At 43.6% G+C, this 17203-nt stretch overlaps 1 protein-coding gene across 1 annotated transcript; it reads left to right on the top strand.

Annotated features, from left to right (window-relative positions):
• The first annotated feature begins 318 nt into the window (after window positions 1-318).
• Window positions 319-14005, top strand: LOC103763063 (homeobox protein CDX-4). Its single transcript, XM_018083238.2, has 3 exons — window positions 319-880; window positions 10624-10769; window positions 13751-14005. The coding sequence occupies exons 1-3, from the start codon at window positions 454-456 to the stop codon at window positions 14003-14005; spliced, it is 828 nt and encodes a 275-aa protein (XP_017938727.1). The 5' UTR covers window positions 319-453.
• Window positions 14006-17203: the final 3198 nt, after the last annotated feature.

Genomic DNA, 17203 nt, shown 5'->3' with positions numbered 1-17203 from the left:
ATGCACGGCTCAAGAGAAACGCTGCCTCTACTGTCTCAACAGTTATGGGTAGCTATGGACACAGCTCTGCTTGAAGAGCACGAGATTTCAAACTCCTTTCTGCACGTATAGGATGGGGCTGGCAATCCATAGAGAGCTGTGAGAAAGGAAGCACTGGAACTCGCAGCAAGGTGGGGTTGCCTGCATGGGCAGCCCTTCATTTGAATGCAAATGTAATTTTGGGGCAGGCAGTTATCTGTGACATCAGGCAGGGCCTTAGTAAACTGTTACCACCAGCACCTGGTAAAACCATTGTTAATCATGTGTAGTAAAGGGACATCAGGGCTAGCGTGAGTCATTTATAGAGCCAGGCAGGGCTAGAAAAGAGAGAAAGAAAGAGGAGGGGAAGGGAGATCAAACGAGCCCTGCGAGGAGCAGGATGTCCCGGCAGGACAGAGCCGGGCTCTGAGCACCATGTACGTGAGCTACCTTTTGGAGCAGGAGAGCAGCATGTACCCAGGCTCTGCCCGGTGCACCGGCAGCACCCTGCCAGGGCAGGGCTTCGTGTCCGCGCCCCCCTACCCCGAGTACATGGGATACCACCCCGTGCCAGCCCTGGACACCCACGGGCAGCCGCCGGGGCCCTGGGGCTCCCACTATGGCCCGCAGAGGGAGGACTGGAACGCGTACGGGCCGGGCCCCTCCGGCGCGGGCACTGCCCAGCTCAGCGCCTCGTCCCCCGGCCCGGGCTCCTACAGCCCCGCCGAGTACAGCTCCCTGCAGCCCGGGGCCGGGGGGGCTCCTCCCGCAGAGCCCGGCAGCGCCCAGCACTGCTCCCCCAGCAGCCACAGGCACAGCTCCTACGAGTGGATGAGGAAAACCGTGCAAGCCACGTCCACAGGTACGAAAGAGGGCACTGGGGTTGATGCTGAGGAGAGGTCTCGCTGGGAGGTTTGCCAGGTTCCCCTTTCAGAGGGAGCCACACAGATGAACAAAGGTCCTTATTGCTCTGAGGGATCCTCGTTCTAAATATTGGGTCGATCAATCAATCACTTGACTGATTCTTACGTTTCTTCCTTGACCTCTAACGCTGCGGGAAATGAAAACCAATGGCCTTTCACTTCTCACTTCAGATGTGTTTAAAAAGTTTGTGATATCAAATAATTGCTTTCAATAGGAGATTACAGGTGGGAATAGATTCCCCTGTAGACAGGAATGAAGCAGCATGTCTGCAGAAATGGATCATGATCGAAGTATTGGACTTCAGCACCACCTATGCTTTGCTTACTTCCCTCAAGTTTTGCAGTACTTATGAAAAGTTCAAGTGAAACATGTACAGCAGGGGGGTGGCAATAAGGCTTTGTATTAGAAACAGCCTCTCTAAACCTCAGAGCACTGAAATGAAATCTGCCAGATCAAACAATGAGCCCATGCTTTAAAAATAGGGATGATAAGGAAAAGTTGGCTTCACTTTGGAGTAGCAGCTCTCAGAATGTACAGGAATACAAAGATCCATGGGAACACAGTCAGTTAATGCAGCCGCAGATCAGTCTCTGATGTGTAACAGTCAATGAGTACAATCCTTCAATCGTATTTAACCAGGAAAAATTAGCTGTGGACATGAGGAAAAGGTCCTGTTTGATTGGGAGGAGGAACAAGAGAACAAAAGGTAAATATTGAGCATCTGTAAAAAAAACCCTGTACTTTCTATTATATGAAAAAATTATGAAACAAGAAAGGGGAGAAGGATAAGAAAAAGAGGGGAAACTGCCTGAAAAGCACAGAGGCACAGTCTGCTGTATGAAAGTATTTGATCCTCCAAGGTGCTGAGCAGCTCTGCCATGCACTGAGATCAGTAAAAATTAAGGATGCTCAGTTCCTCCCCTCCAGAGATACTTCCAGTATTCCAATGTTCCATCCCTGGAAGGTCCCTTCCCTTTCAGCCCTCCCTCCAGCCCCAGCTCTGCTCCACACATGCCTGTAAATATTAGTCTGCAAAGCAAGTACTGAATCAATCTCTGGTGGAAAAGCCATTACTGAAACCATAAGTTAGAGAAAAGAATGCAAGTGTCTAGAAAAATAGTCTATATTAAAATAATGCCTCTAATTTATATGTATGGACAGATCCATCCTCACTCCTGCCGAACACAACTTCAGTTCACAGAGAGTCCACAGAAGTCAGTAGGCCAATCAGAATAGGTTGTTACCTCAGGAGAATAAGAATTTTTTGGGGGGGGGGAAAAAAGCAAGTGATTTTAAATCATATTTTTTCTTCACTGAATACAAGACAAAACAAAAGAGGGCCTGTTTTGTAAAAACTTACAGCCTGCTTTTGGGTAGTCCTTCCAAGGGTAATGAAATTGCTCACTAACTGTCTGATTTACAGACAGCAGAACCTTTGCTTCAATAATCCACTGCTCATCTCTTCTTTCCCTACCTGCCCTATGCTCCTGTGGATTCCAGCTGCAGCCTTTGAGAGCAAGACCTGATTTGTTCTGTCTGTGTGTCCCTTTGATAGTGGGGACTTAGTGAGATAGATTGATATTTTATGTGTGTGTTACAGACAATACCCCCTTCCAACTGCCTGCCTGAGTAGCACACTTAGAACTTTCTAACTTTTCAAATTTCAAGTCTGCAAGGGTCAGAGCATTCCCAGGAAGAGCTGGAAGTGTCTCCATCCTGGAACAGTCTGACATGAGTGTCTTTATGACAGGAGGAATCAGCATCCCAAACGCCCATGAGCCATGTAAGGCCCTCTGAACCTGGTGGGGCCCTGGCCATTCATTTAATAACTATTAGGTCCTGCTTTGGGGAGAACTCCAGACTGGGAATTCTAATTGCTGTTTTTTTCCCTCTTATATATATTTTTCTCTGCTAGGCCAAGAAGGTTCTGTGCCAAGAAATCTCTTTCACTGGAATTGGTTCCTTTTTGTGCTTTCACTCCTTTTCCTCCTGTTTAAAAGCAAGGGCACCATTGTTCTTCAGTTTTCTAAAAAATAAAGTAATTTTTAAGTATTTTCCCTTCCAGCAATGTCAGCTGTAGAATGTCACACTCTGAGTTTGGTTCTGTGCATGGAGGTGTTGCAGGTGACCTCAGGTGTGTGACCAGGCCAACTGCAAGGACCAGTGTTGCTTGCTGGGTCATCTTGGATGGAATCCATTGCTTTTTCCATCCTTAAAGCTGTATGTGTCCACTGAGCATTATCCTTCTGTCTCTTTGCGAAACCTCAGGAATTTCAGTAGAGCAAGTACAGGCAGGAGTCAAGGAATCACAGCTCTTATTTATTGGCTTTCCTTATTCCCTGTGTAATAGATAGGAAGCACTGTTCTTAAAGACGAGAAAACAGGCTCAGACCTACCTGAGGTGATCAGAACAGAAATTATCTAGACAGGTTGATTTTATTATTTATTCATTACACCAGTTATCAATATTATTGCACTGTGGAAACAATAACTATTAAGGCAAGTGATTTTTGCAAGATATTCTTGGAAGTGGGCAAGAAGTGTTCCTGTAATCTTATCCCTTTAAGACTGGGAGAGATTCATTCCAAAGGTAACTTACTTTGAGCAGTGTAACTCATGGCAGCTACAGAAACAAGGCCCTGAGTCTGTGGCATTTCCAGCTCCAGAAATTCCATGGTCACCTTCTCTTCCTGGTGCTTTGTGGCCTCATGTCCATAGAGATGACAAACAAAACACTTCATTCCAATTTCCACCAATGCCTCATGTCCTACAGGCCCTTTGATACCCTGGTATCTACACAGCTAACCTGCAACAAAGGGAGAAATGATTTCAAGTCTTACTCAGTAACTTTAAAAACAACATCCAATGTAAATTGAAGATACCATGTCTTCAGCTGGTGTTAAGTGAAGCTTATGAGGCTTTGCTACATGAAACCTCTGGAAGATCTCAGGATTTAATGTGAGACCATCACCCTGTTTAGTGTTACTGAAATGCATTTCCTGCAGAAAAGACCTACTGAGGCTTTCATGGATCATTCTCTCTCGGGCTGAAGGATGTCTGAGTGCCTGTCCCTGCAGCTTTGGAGCTGGAAGGACTGGGACTTGCTCCTAAATTCAGTGTACACAGGGTTCAACATCCTATCACTGCACTGGGAGGGTGTCCAGGACACAGGAGAGAGCAAACGTGTACTCAGGACTCCTGAAGGAGGAAACACTGACTAATGAGTATTTTCAACCAAGAACACTGATAGAAAAGACCCTTCTCTAACCCTTACACTGCTCCTGCTCACTGTCCTCAACCCCTACTTGGAGAGGGCAGCACAGCCAAGGAGCAACTGTAACCGAGAACAGAACAGGGGCACAGATACAAATCTGAGGTGGCAATTCCACACGCACACACGTGACATAATTACAGCAAATTCTTTGGCAGAAGGTAGAATAAAACCACCTCAAAACAATATTTTTACAGAGGTGTGTCGTGGCTCCCACAGGAGCACAGTTGGCTTTCTGGCTGTGTGAGATCACAACACACACCTGTGGGCAAAGTGTGCCCAAAACACCGAGTGTGAGCAGGGCACCCAGGCAGTACCAGGCAAGGAGAGTTTGCTCTGAAGCTGAAAGTACACCTTAAGATCTGCACTAATGTTACCACAAAACAGGGAGGGAACAAGTTTTGAAGCAGGTGAATAATTATGAGCAGAGCCTTCTCCTGTAGATGACAGCTCTCCTCCTATCATTCTTCTTCAATAAAAGTTTACTGTGAAGACATAAGGGCAATTCTGCTGCTGCTGAGGCTGCTGAGAGCATCAGGACCAAATGCACTGTAAATGTGCATTTAGTCTCTGAAGGAAGAAGTTATATCCCCTCAAATCTAAGGAAAGGGAACAAACCTCTTTAGAAGGCATTCCTGCAAAATGAACTCCATGATCCTTTTGGGTCCCTTCCAACTTAGCAGACTGTGTGATCCTGTGAAAATGCTGAAGGCCTAAAGAACACAGAACACTTGGAAAGAAAATTCAGTTACTCATTTGCCTTTTAGTCTATAGAGTCACTGGCAGTGGATTTCCCCTGATTTGCCCCTCAGAAATGCACCTCCATTTTCCGCAGGTCATGTCCGTCTGCAAAGAGGATCCATACAGGGCAGCCTGTCCCGTCACTGCTTAAAGGGGATAAAAACAGCTCTGCTTTGGACTCACTTCTGTAGGGTGAGGGGAATTAGAAAAGTTCACACTAGCAAGGGCAAGGACAGAATTTGGCCAATGAGCTTTATTTCAGAATAGCAGAACATGTTCAAAATTGAAAACAGAAGGGGAACTCCAAGTCTGTTGAAAAGTTCCAATCCTATGATCCTGCTCTGTTCTTTTCAGCATGAATAACCAACCTGAACATGTATGACAAGAACAAGGAACAAGACACAGCAGAAAATGCAAACACAGAATTTCACCATGTTTCTTTCTGCATTTAACTTTGCAGTAATGCCTGGGACCAGGACACCTACTCAGCACACCAAGATTTCTGGCAGGAGTATTATACTCACATTACACAGGACCAGGCCCATGGAACATTTTCTAATACAATGGCAATGTGGTTTTGGGGATTTTATTAATTTAACTTAAAGAACATCACGTGCAGCACAATATCTGTCTTCAAAACTTACTTTAAATTATTTTTGCTTCACAACTTCAACTGAGGCAGTGAAATTACACTGGGGAGAATCTGCCCTTTACTTTTCCTACACTTTTAAAGTACATAAAGAGTTAGAGATAGTCCTAAACAAATCTCTGGGGCCTGATCTCTGACAGTCCATATCTTTATAAGCTCAAAAATTAACATTAGTTTCTTAACACTAAGCTAACAGAGAGGTGTAGGTTTGAACTGAGCCCATCCTCAGGCCAGAAAGCTGTTCCCCGTTTCCAGCTGATTTAAGGTAACTCCAGCCACCAAGTACAGACATTCTTTCCCCTGAAACAAAACCCTGGAAGCCGAGCTGTAATCCCACAGCAATCCCACACTATTCTGTACTGTGACATCCTCAGGCAGCTCCTGGACTTTATGAACAATGGTTTCAGCAGATGAAGAATATTCCTGAAAAGTTAAGAGAGGAGGCTCTGAAAGAGGAGCCAGGGCTGGTTCTAATGCTAATTTATTTTGCTTTGTAAACTAGTTGTGAGGTCCGATGGTGGGTTTTTTTCCTTTCCTGGCCTACATTGTCTGAGGTTTTGAGGCCGATCTGTCATATTGAGGCAGCAGACCCTTTTAACACTTCACTTTGCTTTGCTTTGATATGCAGCCTTGTCTCTTCCTTCTCCCTCCTTTCTTCAGGAGTTATATTGCCGGAAAGGGTGATGATTTTCACAGCAAATAAAGAGGCCTTCTCCCAGCTTTATTGTCTTCAGAAGAAATGCTCTGTGAATTTTATGACCAATGGGAAAGCTGTTCCCTTCCCCCAACTCAAAACTTGGCCAGTTACAAAAATTGCCATGGTGGGTGTGATAGAACAGGATTGTTAAACTGTATCTTACTAAAAGCTTTCTGAGTCTGAAATGTCTTAATTTTTTGCTGGTCCAAAGGCAATTCTCAGTAGTCAGAGGTTTTGGACAAAACTCTCTCCTTAACCAGCTCATTAAAGCCAGGAAACCCACTTCCCCAGGACAAAGGCAGGCAGATTGCAAAGGTAGTTGCTTCAAAGCTCTTTTGTTTCATTTCTCTTCCACCCAACCACTATTAACCTCTGCAACCAACTTGCAATCCCCCAGGATAATTGTCCATGGCAGAACGTGTTTCCAATGGAACTGACACCATGTTGCTGATTATGATTTTAACCTGGCACCAACAAAAGATTCATTAAGATCCTACAAATCTAAATGTTTGCATCTTCACCCACCCAAGTGAGTAAAATATGCAGGATTTGACGAAAGAATGGGATCAATACAGTAACTTTTATCATTGCATCATTAAACTCTGCCATTACCTCCTAAAGAAGTCTGAGAAGTGAAGAATATCCTTCTGCTGTCTCTGGGGTGAATCCATTAGTTCTCCCTCAAGTTTTACTCAGTTCATAGTTCTCCTTGAAATAAAAGGCATCCCTAAATAAATCCAGTAGAAGGGCTGCAGGCTTTGGTTCAGAAGGCAGTGGAGTGGATCCATTCCATCCAACAGGCGGAATGGAGAGGCTAAAGTCTCAGACTGTTCAGGGATAGGTTCTGATGCTGCTGTTTGTTAACTTTGGCAAATAAAAGTGTACTTTGCCTTCAAAAGGAAAGGCCATGTGCAAACTGATTCCAGATCAGCATCCAACAAAGGCATCAGGGAGACTCTCTCTGCCCTCAGTGGGAGTAAAGGCCCAACAGACTAAAACAGGGCTCTGCCAGAACTGAAAGTGTCTTCTCAGGAGACCCTGGCAGACCTCAGCTCCCACTTCCTGTTGTCTCTCACAGAGGGTATTACTCTGAACAAACAAACAAACAAACAAAAAATCAAATTAATAAAGATAAGATTTATGTGACAAATCAGAGCATTTTTCTCAGAGCATTTCTCAGAATTTCCTTCCTTTTGTTTTTCTACTTTTTATTTTCCTAACTTACTTTAAAGAAAGAAATTAGATGTCAAAGCTCCCAAACTTCCTTCAGAAAGAAACCAGATATTATAATTTCTACTAAAAAAAAAAACCTCTGGGAGCTACTAATACAAAAATAAAAGATTTTACAGGAGAAAGTTCTGTTTTCCTTGTACATTTAATTTCTTCTCCAGTTTAAAAACAAATAAAACAACCTCACAACACCCTCCTAGTCAGATAATAAGGGTTTAAGCACTTAAAACCAGAAACAGGAAGGTTTATCTTGACGTTTACCACCTTGTTTTGGCAATAGAAGAACATTTGATATTTGTCTGTGGCTTCTGAATGAGAATAGAGGTCAAGATAAGATCGCCTTGTTGCTCTTTTGTGTACTCCGTGTTAACGACACAAAGGACACTAAGGAAACATGTTAAACATTTTGTCCCATTGAATGACCCCAAATTCTCATTTGGAGAGGGGAAAAAATCCCCGAACCAAACCAGCAGCTAGAGAGATCAAAAGTTTAAAAATATTAAGTGAGGCATTAAAGCACCACGGGTGACCATATGTTAAACAAACAATTTACACTTGGAGTGAATGAAAACAAATGTCCTGGGATTTATGTGGACAGAACTGAGTAACTGCTGCTCCTTAGAGACTCTAAAATTCTTACCCTAATGTTGTAAAATTAACAGCACTTTTCAGTTGATTATCGGTGTAAAGGGAATTGGGTTAATCCTGCTTTCACTGCAGCTTTGCACTGACAGAAATGCTGCTGAAATGAGAATGTCCCGTGTGTCATCCCCAGCCCAGCAGAACCTTCCCAGGGGAGGCAACAGATTGACTCCAAGTGGTTTGGCTGCATGGATTAGCAGAGCCCTCAGCGTTAGGAACAAACACCCTCTTTCCCCCACTGAAATATTCCAAGTACTGAGGCTGATGGCCCTCAGCAGAGTTGGGCAGTGCCCAGAGCGTTGTAAAGGCACTATTAATGAATGCTGCTCTCCCAGGGCAGAGCGTGGGAGCTGAAATCGGATGTTCTACAAGCCTGGGCAGAGTCCTGGAGGAACCCTGTCCTTAGGGGAACCAGAACCATCCCCAACCAAAGTGGAACAGTGTTTATTTACAGCATGGGACTGCCCAGGGCTTCCTGTGCTCAACAACTCTGCATCTGGGATCTCTCCAAACATTACAAAGAGGAGCAGAGCATGAAGACCCTTCCAATGCACGCAGTAGGCTGGGGAGCCAAAAATCCCTACAAGTAGGAAAGTACTGTCAAACACTATAAGAGACAGAAGTGATGTGGCTTTCAACCATGACCACACAGAGAGCACAGCAAGTGGAAGACAATGCTGATTTTAAACATGTTCAGCCCTTAAAACTGATGAAACATCACATCTCCCTCCACAGATGGGGAAAAACGTTAACCCAAATCAGGAATTAGGGGATAAAGCACTCCAAGACTGCTGTAGTTTTGTACCCTGAATTCTGAACTTTGGGTGCCACTGAAACTTCAAACGCAAGGGGGATGGGAAGGAGGGGCTAGGGAAGAAGGAGGCCTTTAGCACCACTGATAGATGACCCTCCAGCTCCTCTCTCCTGCCAGGGAAGCTGGGTGCTCTGGGCCATGTGCCTTTGGGATCTACTCAGAGACTGACACTTTACCAACTCAGTGCCTCAGAATTTATTTCACTCCATTCAAAATTAACTTCTCTTAGAGCAATTAATAGGAGTTTGTGGAATCTCTTTATGAGGAGTTAGGTATCCACATAATCTCTTCAGAAGAAGTCCTGTAAGCAAACAGGAGCTGCTGTGTGAAGCCACCCCAGGTCTGCAGCAACAGCAGGTGGGTACAGGCAAGAAGGCACAGGACACCTCCAGTTCTGTGCATCATCTGAGAGAACCTGGACCTACTACAGTGACCACTGGGGACACAATTCACAACCCACAGCACCACAGTGGCACACACGGCAAAAGTGGAAGTGCATTCCCTGTCCCAGACAATGGACAGCCTAAATCCGTCCATGTAGAGGAATGCCCATGTAGAGACAGACGAGCAAGCACCAAACACTGGTCAAGCTCTGGTTAGCAGAGATGGTAACACTGGTCCCAACACAACATGATCCAATCTGTCAAATATGTGGATGACCTCAGGCCAGGGCTCAGGCCTTGGTTTTGAGCAGGTACTGATCTCCAATCCACGGACTGCCTGATGTGAGCGTTAACCACAGGGGAAAGGAGGGTGAGAAAGGAAGCACCAGCAGCCTCTCCCATTCTCAGTTCTCTTCCACTGCAGCCACACATCCTGTCCTCCGAAATTCCCCTCTATGGAATCCATAAACTTGCAGGGCCTTGCATCTGTGTTCCCTGCTGTCATTTCCATTGCCTTTTAATGGCCTGGTCACTGCTGAGCCCCGGCTGCTCTACTCAGCTGCACCCAGGGCTGAGTAGAGGCAGCAGTGCTGCCTGCAAAAGAGCAGATGCTGCACTTCTCTGCCCACTGTGAAGGATTATTGCTTTCCTTTTCTCTTTTTTATTAACTGTCATCTAAAAGATCTATGTTACTGTGCTATTATCAGGTTGTGGACAGACGGTGCCAGACCCTAAGGGAAAACACAGCCTCCAAACTGCAGGAACAATCACAGTGTTGTAGAAATTTTTCTAGCAACAACAAGTGAGGGACTTTGGAAGCTCTCAGTACTTTCTGTGCAGTAAAATGTCCTTCCCAGTCACTGCAGCAGTAGCAGACTTTGGGCTCCAGGACAGAAAAACAAGGGCGGTTGACCCCCAGGCAGGAAGCTCGGATGAGAGCTGGGAACAGAACCCAGCTTTCCTGGTTCCTTCTTCTTAGCCAGAACACCTTCCCTTTTCCAAATGATAACACAGGGGTGATAAAGAGCATGAGAAGCAGTTTATCATCCATTTACTAAGGAGGAAACCTAATATCTGATGGTATGAACCTCTTGTGTTGAAAATCAAGATCAAGTCAAGGGATTCACGCTGGGTAAGTGCCTAGAAATCAGGCCTAAAACACCCACCAACATTTGCAAATGTAAAGCCAGATATTTTGTGTAACCTAAGTTAAAATATTTTAGCTTGAAATAATGTGTTCTTCTTTCAAAACAGGTAAAACAAGAACAAGAGAGAAGTACCGAGTGGTTTACACAGATCATCAGAGATTAGAGCTAGAGAAGGAGTTTCATTACAACAGATACATCACAATCAGGAGGAAATCTGAACTGGCTGCAAACCTAAGGCTTTCTGAGAGACAGGTAGAGTATGGATCCCATGGATCCCCCACCCAGGATTCCCTTTGAATTTATCTCTGCTGCAGAGGAGAGTACTGGTGAGGAACACACAACTGCCAGTGCCTCCTATAACCAAACAGGGGACTGGGTTCCCTTTGCAGCAAATGCAACCACCACCTGCACACACAGTCCTGCTCTGAGGAACAGGAGCTAAGGAATACCAACAAATCCTGTCTGGATTTCCCTCTGGGCAGTGGGAACAGGGAGAAATTTCTGCTGACATTTCTAAAGCAGAAGTCCTGGTTCTGCTGAAGCCAGTGGGAATTCCATAACCAGGTCAGTCTGAGTGGAAAATGGGAGTGATGAGCTCAGGTATGTTCAGGACACTTGAAGGTGTTTGTGTTTTCAGCTGCCTATTACCTTTTGTTAAATAATTCCTACATACTTGCTACTCCTTTCTCCTGCCCCTATTTCCTACCATCCCCTCCAAATCCCACTTCTGTTCCCAGAAGATAACTTAAAGCACAATCCTGTGACTCACCATTGTTTTATGGGCTCTGCTGAGAAGGGATAGTCTAAAATCCACCCACCTGTAGCACTGTCCATCCAACTCGAACCTGTCTCACCCAGCACATCCTGGAAGAGCTCACAGAAATGGAGAAGGAAATATTTCTCAATCTGCTGTTGAATGCAAGTATTTAATTATTGAAAATTGCAATTATTTCAACTGGGTATAAAAAGTACACTGTGTGTCTTTTTGCTGGCTGTCAAAACATTAATAACTTGAGTTCATTATGCTGACTTTGAAAGTTATGGCCTTGCTTCTGTAAACAGCCAATCACATTTACTTGAAACTTCCTAGTGGTAATTCCTGATAAACCCTTTTGTTGGTATATTTGAAGAGGTGTAACAAAACCATGTGATATGTTTCTTTGTCATGTATTGGAGTGTTTCCTCAAATGTTTCCAAATATGGCAACAGTTTTTGCCATATTTGCTCTTCTTCATCAGCAATATGTCACAAAATTAATTCCAATGCATAAAACCTGCATCTCTGGTAAGATTAAAAAAAAAGCATGTGATAGATTCTCCCCACTACCCTTCAGTACAAATTAAACAACCCCATGGGATGAACATGACTGAACACTGTCCCATCCCAACCTCCACTTAAAACCTGAAAGGATTTTCTGGAAAAGCTTTTTTCCTACCTATGCCAAAATCCCATCCAGGACACTGGAAGGAATACCTCAACACAGAAGGACAAAGAACAATCATTTAAACAAGGAAGGAAAGATGCAATATCCAATTAAGAAAAAAAAAAGGCAAAATTGTTAATATAGGAAGGGTACAGAAATAAAGGAGATGATGAGGACAAGAAAGAAGAGAGAAAATCAGTCTTCAGTAGAAGAGATATATGGAAAAAAAAGAATACTGAAAGGAAGCAGGTGAAGAACAAGTCAGACTGATGCAACTGGACATGCTGGTTTTTAGTCTGACGTTACAGATCTGAACTTACTTGTACTTATTTGGTATGACCCTCTGGTGTCCACTAAAATTCTCTCTGGATCTGCTGCAGATTTGCTTCCCTAGTTTAACAACAAACCAGAACAAACCCCTAAATTCACAGGCAGATAAGAACATTGAAGCCAGAGGGGAATTCATAAATGCTGAGAGCACTTGAGAAGGGTTTGGTGGAACAGTTTGGCACTGAAATGATACTCCAGAACTAAGACAACAAAATGAGTTGTCAAACATCTCAGATGACAGCCTAGGACTTAAGAGACCTAGTTCAAATTTACACAAGCTTTGCATGTAATTGAATTCTTCAACTGTAAAACCATAATAATGCCTCAAGGCACCAAGGCTGTCATAAAGACTCCTTAAGAGGTTTTGTGGACTTCACCAGTGGTTTTGTTTTAAAACACAACCTGGCAGCCACAGATGTTATCACCTTTTACAGTTTTACCTCCTTTCTGATCATCATTCTCTTTCCCTTTCCAGATTCTAGTGAAGATCTAAACAGATCAGTATTTCTCAGCAAACCTTTGATTTTTCTTTAGGTTATAGTAAACCCAAAGAAAAAGAAAAATGAGAAAAGTGTTTCCTTTGCCATCTAAACACCAGCAAAAAAACACAACATACCTGAATGAGGGAGCTTATTACACTGACTAGACATGATACAGAGCCACTTCCAAGGATAAACAGCTGGCTTTTACTGCTTCAAATCCAATGCTGGGGATTCACATTTACCCTTTCAAACCTCAGCAAATACTGATGTATTTTTAGTTGGCTCATCAACTTCATCTCATTCCTCACTTGCTCCACGCCAGCCAAAATCCATGTACTCTTCAATGGGTCCTTCCTTTCTTCCCAGGGACAACTGTGTCCCTGGGATGTGGTGAAAAGCAGTAGCACATTCTGGCTCCATCTGTGAATGCAATAAAAGGCATTCAGCTATTAAGGCACTGCTTATACAACACTTTGAATTACCACGGAGTCCCAAGGGCAGTGCACTGGTGAAACTCTGCTCAGAAGTGCATTTGCACTGGCTCACACACTGGAGATCACCAATTCCTGTGCAGCATTCAAACAGGAAAGCTTTTGTGCATCAGTTTATAGGCCAGGAACAGATTTTGACTTGCCCTGACTAGGACATATAGTTTTCAATGCAATGATACTCTTGGATCCTTTTGGCCATCACTGTGACCCACAAGATTCTGTTCTGTTAGATTTTGTTTAAAAAAATAAAATCAAATGAATCAAAGGTCATTCCATAAAGAAATACCTCTAAACTAACACTGAAAAACACTTTTTATCAAGCTATTACTAAATATTTCATTACCAGCCAGGAAAGATTACCAATATGAAAAAGAAGCACACAGCTCTCTTGTCTCACTTTGCCACTGCCTTTCTCACTGGTGCTCATGGCACTGATGTTCCTTGTGATTCCGTGAGTAAATGCACTTTATCAGCAACTGAAAACAGCTTTCCTCTGCCCCTTTGCAGGTGAAAATCTGGTTCCAGAACCGCAGAGCCAAGGAAAGAAAGTTAATGAAGAAGAAAATGACTCACTTTGAGGGCAGCAGCCTGGGCTCCCTGCAGAGTGACTCTGGCTCTGTGAGCCCCATGCCCGTCCCTGACCCACAGACTCACTCCGAGATGCCCAGTTCCCTGTTCCCAGCGCCCCCCCCGCCGCCCCCGCTCCCCATGGGGGGGTTGCAGCACCCCGGGGGGCTGCAGCAGGTCGTGGCCTCGCAGTGAGGCTCCTGCCAGCAGGAGCACCCGGAGCACTGCCGCGGGGACGACAGGCCTCAAGGACAGTAACTGGAGAGCCGGGGCTGCAGGACAGCACAGCTTCCCAAGGGCAGTGCAACTGTGCCAGGAGCCTCTGGAAGAGGATGTGTTGCCACAAGGCGAGGAGTCCTTCGGCCAGGGAGGCACCAGGAGAGCTGGGAGCAGACACAGCCCCTTGGGACAGTGCAGTGCAGTGCAGACTGACACAGCACAAACCTGCCCCAGGAACCCCCCGAGGTGGGGCAGCTGCGCCCCAGGGACTGCCCCTGGCCCCCGGAGGGGAACATTCCTGCTGCTCTGAGCCCCACACAGGCTCCGAGTGCTGAGCTCCCTGCATGGACTTTACACACGGATCTTGACAAATGAAAACCTGGCTCATGTGTTTCAACCCACTTGATAGAAAGCCTGGATCCTGGTGGTTGCACTCACTCCATGTTAAGGGCAAAGGTCAGGGATGAGCTTTTTGGAATGTTTTGGTTTTGACAGGTATGATTTCCAATGCTCCACACACTGGTACAAACACACACTCTTCCATCTCGCTGGTAGTGTTTCGAAAGCGTTCCAGAATTGTGAATCTTGGCCCAAATTCATTTTTGGTCAAAGAAAATTCATGTCAGACTCATTTTGGATCCTAAAAGAAAGAGCAAAGGGGGGCATTAATCCTTAAAAAAAGTGTAGGTATTTTGAAAAGTGACTGCATTTCATGAGACAACAGAGCCCATGGATAGAGATGCAATAATTGCATTCAACCAATTTTAAATTTGTTCCAGTTTTATGAGCTATTGTGGCACTAAAAAAATCTGAGAAGCCAAATTATTGGAAGAAAAAACAAACAAAATATTTTACTTAGATGTAAGCTCTCAGTATTTTTTAAGAGGCTCTCAATTTCTGAAGTGCTGATCTTTCCCATACTGAGCAGAATTTGGTAGGTAATCAGTACTTAAGAATAATCCAGATACTTCCTAACATGACTGCCAATTGTATGTGCATAACTTCTGTCTGCAAAAGGAAAATTTGGGAATTTATACCTTCATTGTCAAAAGCAGTTTAGAAATTTAGGATGCCTTTCTTCACTAATTTCCATCAAGGTGTCCTCTGAAATATCTCTGTCACTGTTGCAAACAAGACTTAGGAGCATTAAGTCATTTAGGCACTACATTCTTGTTCTCTTTTTTCCTTAATTATAACAAATAGTACTATTAGAGCATCAAAATGTTGGTAATGTGAAATTACTTTGTATATAAAGAACATTAAAATAAATTACTTTTTTCATAACCATTTTCCAGTGTGGTATCAGCTACTGTAGCAAGTGAACATGAAGTTTTTCATGATTGATCTGTTACTGACTTGGAATACCAAATTTAAAAGGAGGGTGATGGTAAAAAAGCTTTCAAAAATTAGAGGAGCATGGTAAGACCAGGATGGTTCAGGGAGCTGGCAGTTTTCACCAGTTCTTAATTTTATTTATCATTTTCTGATAAGGACAGTGCTAAATAAAAGTAAAATTCAACTTCAACTGGAGCCATGGGGGCCATAGTAACATTCCCACTCATTCCTGTCACAATGGTGGGAGCAGTCTGGAGCTTTGTACAGGAAACAGGGCAGAGCAGGAAACTGCAATTCAAAGTTCAGCAACAGAAAGACTCCACTGGTTTCCACATGGTCTGAAAAGAGGAATACCGCAAACAGCACCTGGGAACAAAAGCCATTTGCCATCTGTGTCCAAAGCCAACCACTGCTCTCCCCAGAGTGGTCTCCATCGGATGTATCCAAAAGAGGAATCCACTGGAAATACAGAGAACAGCCAGTCTGTCTGCAGAGGGAAATGCCAGAGGTGTTACCTTTGCTTCACACTCACACACAGATTTAACTTAACAGACTGTAAAAGGTTCCACAAGAGAACCAACCTCACACTGGCCAATTAACCAGAATTGTGCTGACTGACTAAAGAAAAAACAGCTGAGATTTCCAGATTTAGACTTTCAAAAGGTAAGAATGCAGAGGGAAACTTGGTCTTTTGTACTGATACACAATAATTTAGGCCCTAGTTCTAGCAGAACTTCTAAAAGCAGCCTGGCCCCAGGGTTCTGCAGAATTAAGTGCAGAGCTCCCTATTTTAATCACATTTCCATGACACAGCTTAATTTTACAATAATATTTCTGAAAGGAAAAAGGAAAAAGAAAAAAGGGTACTTCAAGGAAAAACTTTAAGAAATACATCTGAACACAACTTCTTTCTCTTTAAAATTATTTGAACATCATTCAAAGAGAGGGGGATCTGGCAAAACAACCTGGTTTATCTTGTTTACATGTAGAAGAGTTATTGAGGAAGATAAGTGAGCACTTTGAAGATCTGCCTCATTTCTGCTCCAGTTTGCTGAAAGCATGCTTGCTATAGGTTGCTATGTGTTCCCAATCAGAAGTTGTTAAGTACACAAAATAAGGCTGGATTTTATTTGCAGAAGCACATGTTCAAAGGTTACAATTTATTGCTCCAAAAGCAGTATCTATAAACGAGGGCAATACCTTAGAGATTATTAACCTTCTAGTTATGCCAGTGGCTGTTTTAAATAGTTGGATTTTTTTGTGTAAAACTTACCAGCAATCCATCTAAGTATTTCCAATGTGCTTTAATCCTTTAAACGCAGCCCACCAAAACCCAAAGAAAGCCATTTTTCTCTCTGAAGCTTGTGCAGTGCTGTTGCTTAGATGATGTATTGTGTATAATTAAAAACAAGAGAGACATAAAACTGGAGACAAATTAACTGAAATGATTTTGGTGCAGCACTGTAAGTCATAGAATACTGGGACCAATCCTCAGGATAATACTTTGGGTGTATCATAAAACTTAACACTTGTATCACATCTAAAAACTAGGGACACCAAAGCAGAGTGTTGTGAAGATGGATTGGTTGTTAGCAAAGTGCCTTGAAGAAGAAAAGCATACCTTAGACTACACCACAGGAATATCTAAGCCCTTAATCCTAATTGTGATTAAAAGAACGATCAAGGAATATTCAATTTTCCGAGGAATTTGCTGACCTTTACACCCCATTTCCCAGCAAGAATTGGGATCCATATGGTATAAAAACATCACAAGCAGCAGAGTAAAAAGCACCTTCTACAAAACCTTCATGCAAGGAAGCAGGATACACAATTCAAAAT

The sequence above is a fragment of the Manacus vitellinus genome, unplaced genomic scaffold (assembly GCF_001715985.3).
Source record: "Manacus vitellinus isolate BGI_N305 unplaced genomic scaffold, ASM171598v3 scaffold_62_pilon, whole genome shotgun sequence".
In the NCBI taxonomy this organism is placed as follows: domain Eukaryota; kingdom Metazoa; phylum Chordata; class Aves; order Passeriformes; family Pipridae; genus Manacus; species Manacus vitellinus.
The sequence above is the reverse complement of the archived record's forward strand: the minus strand, read 5'-3'. Positions and strand labels throughout refer to the sequence as shown.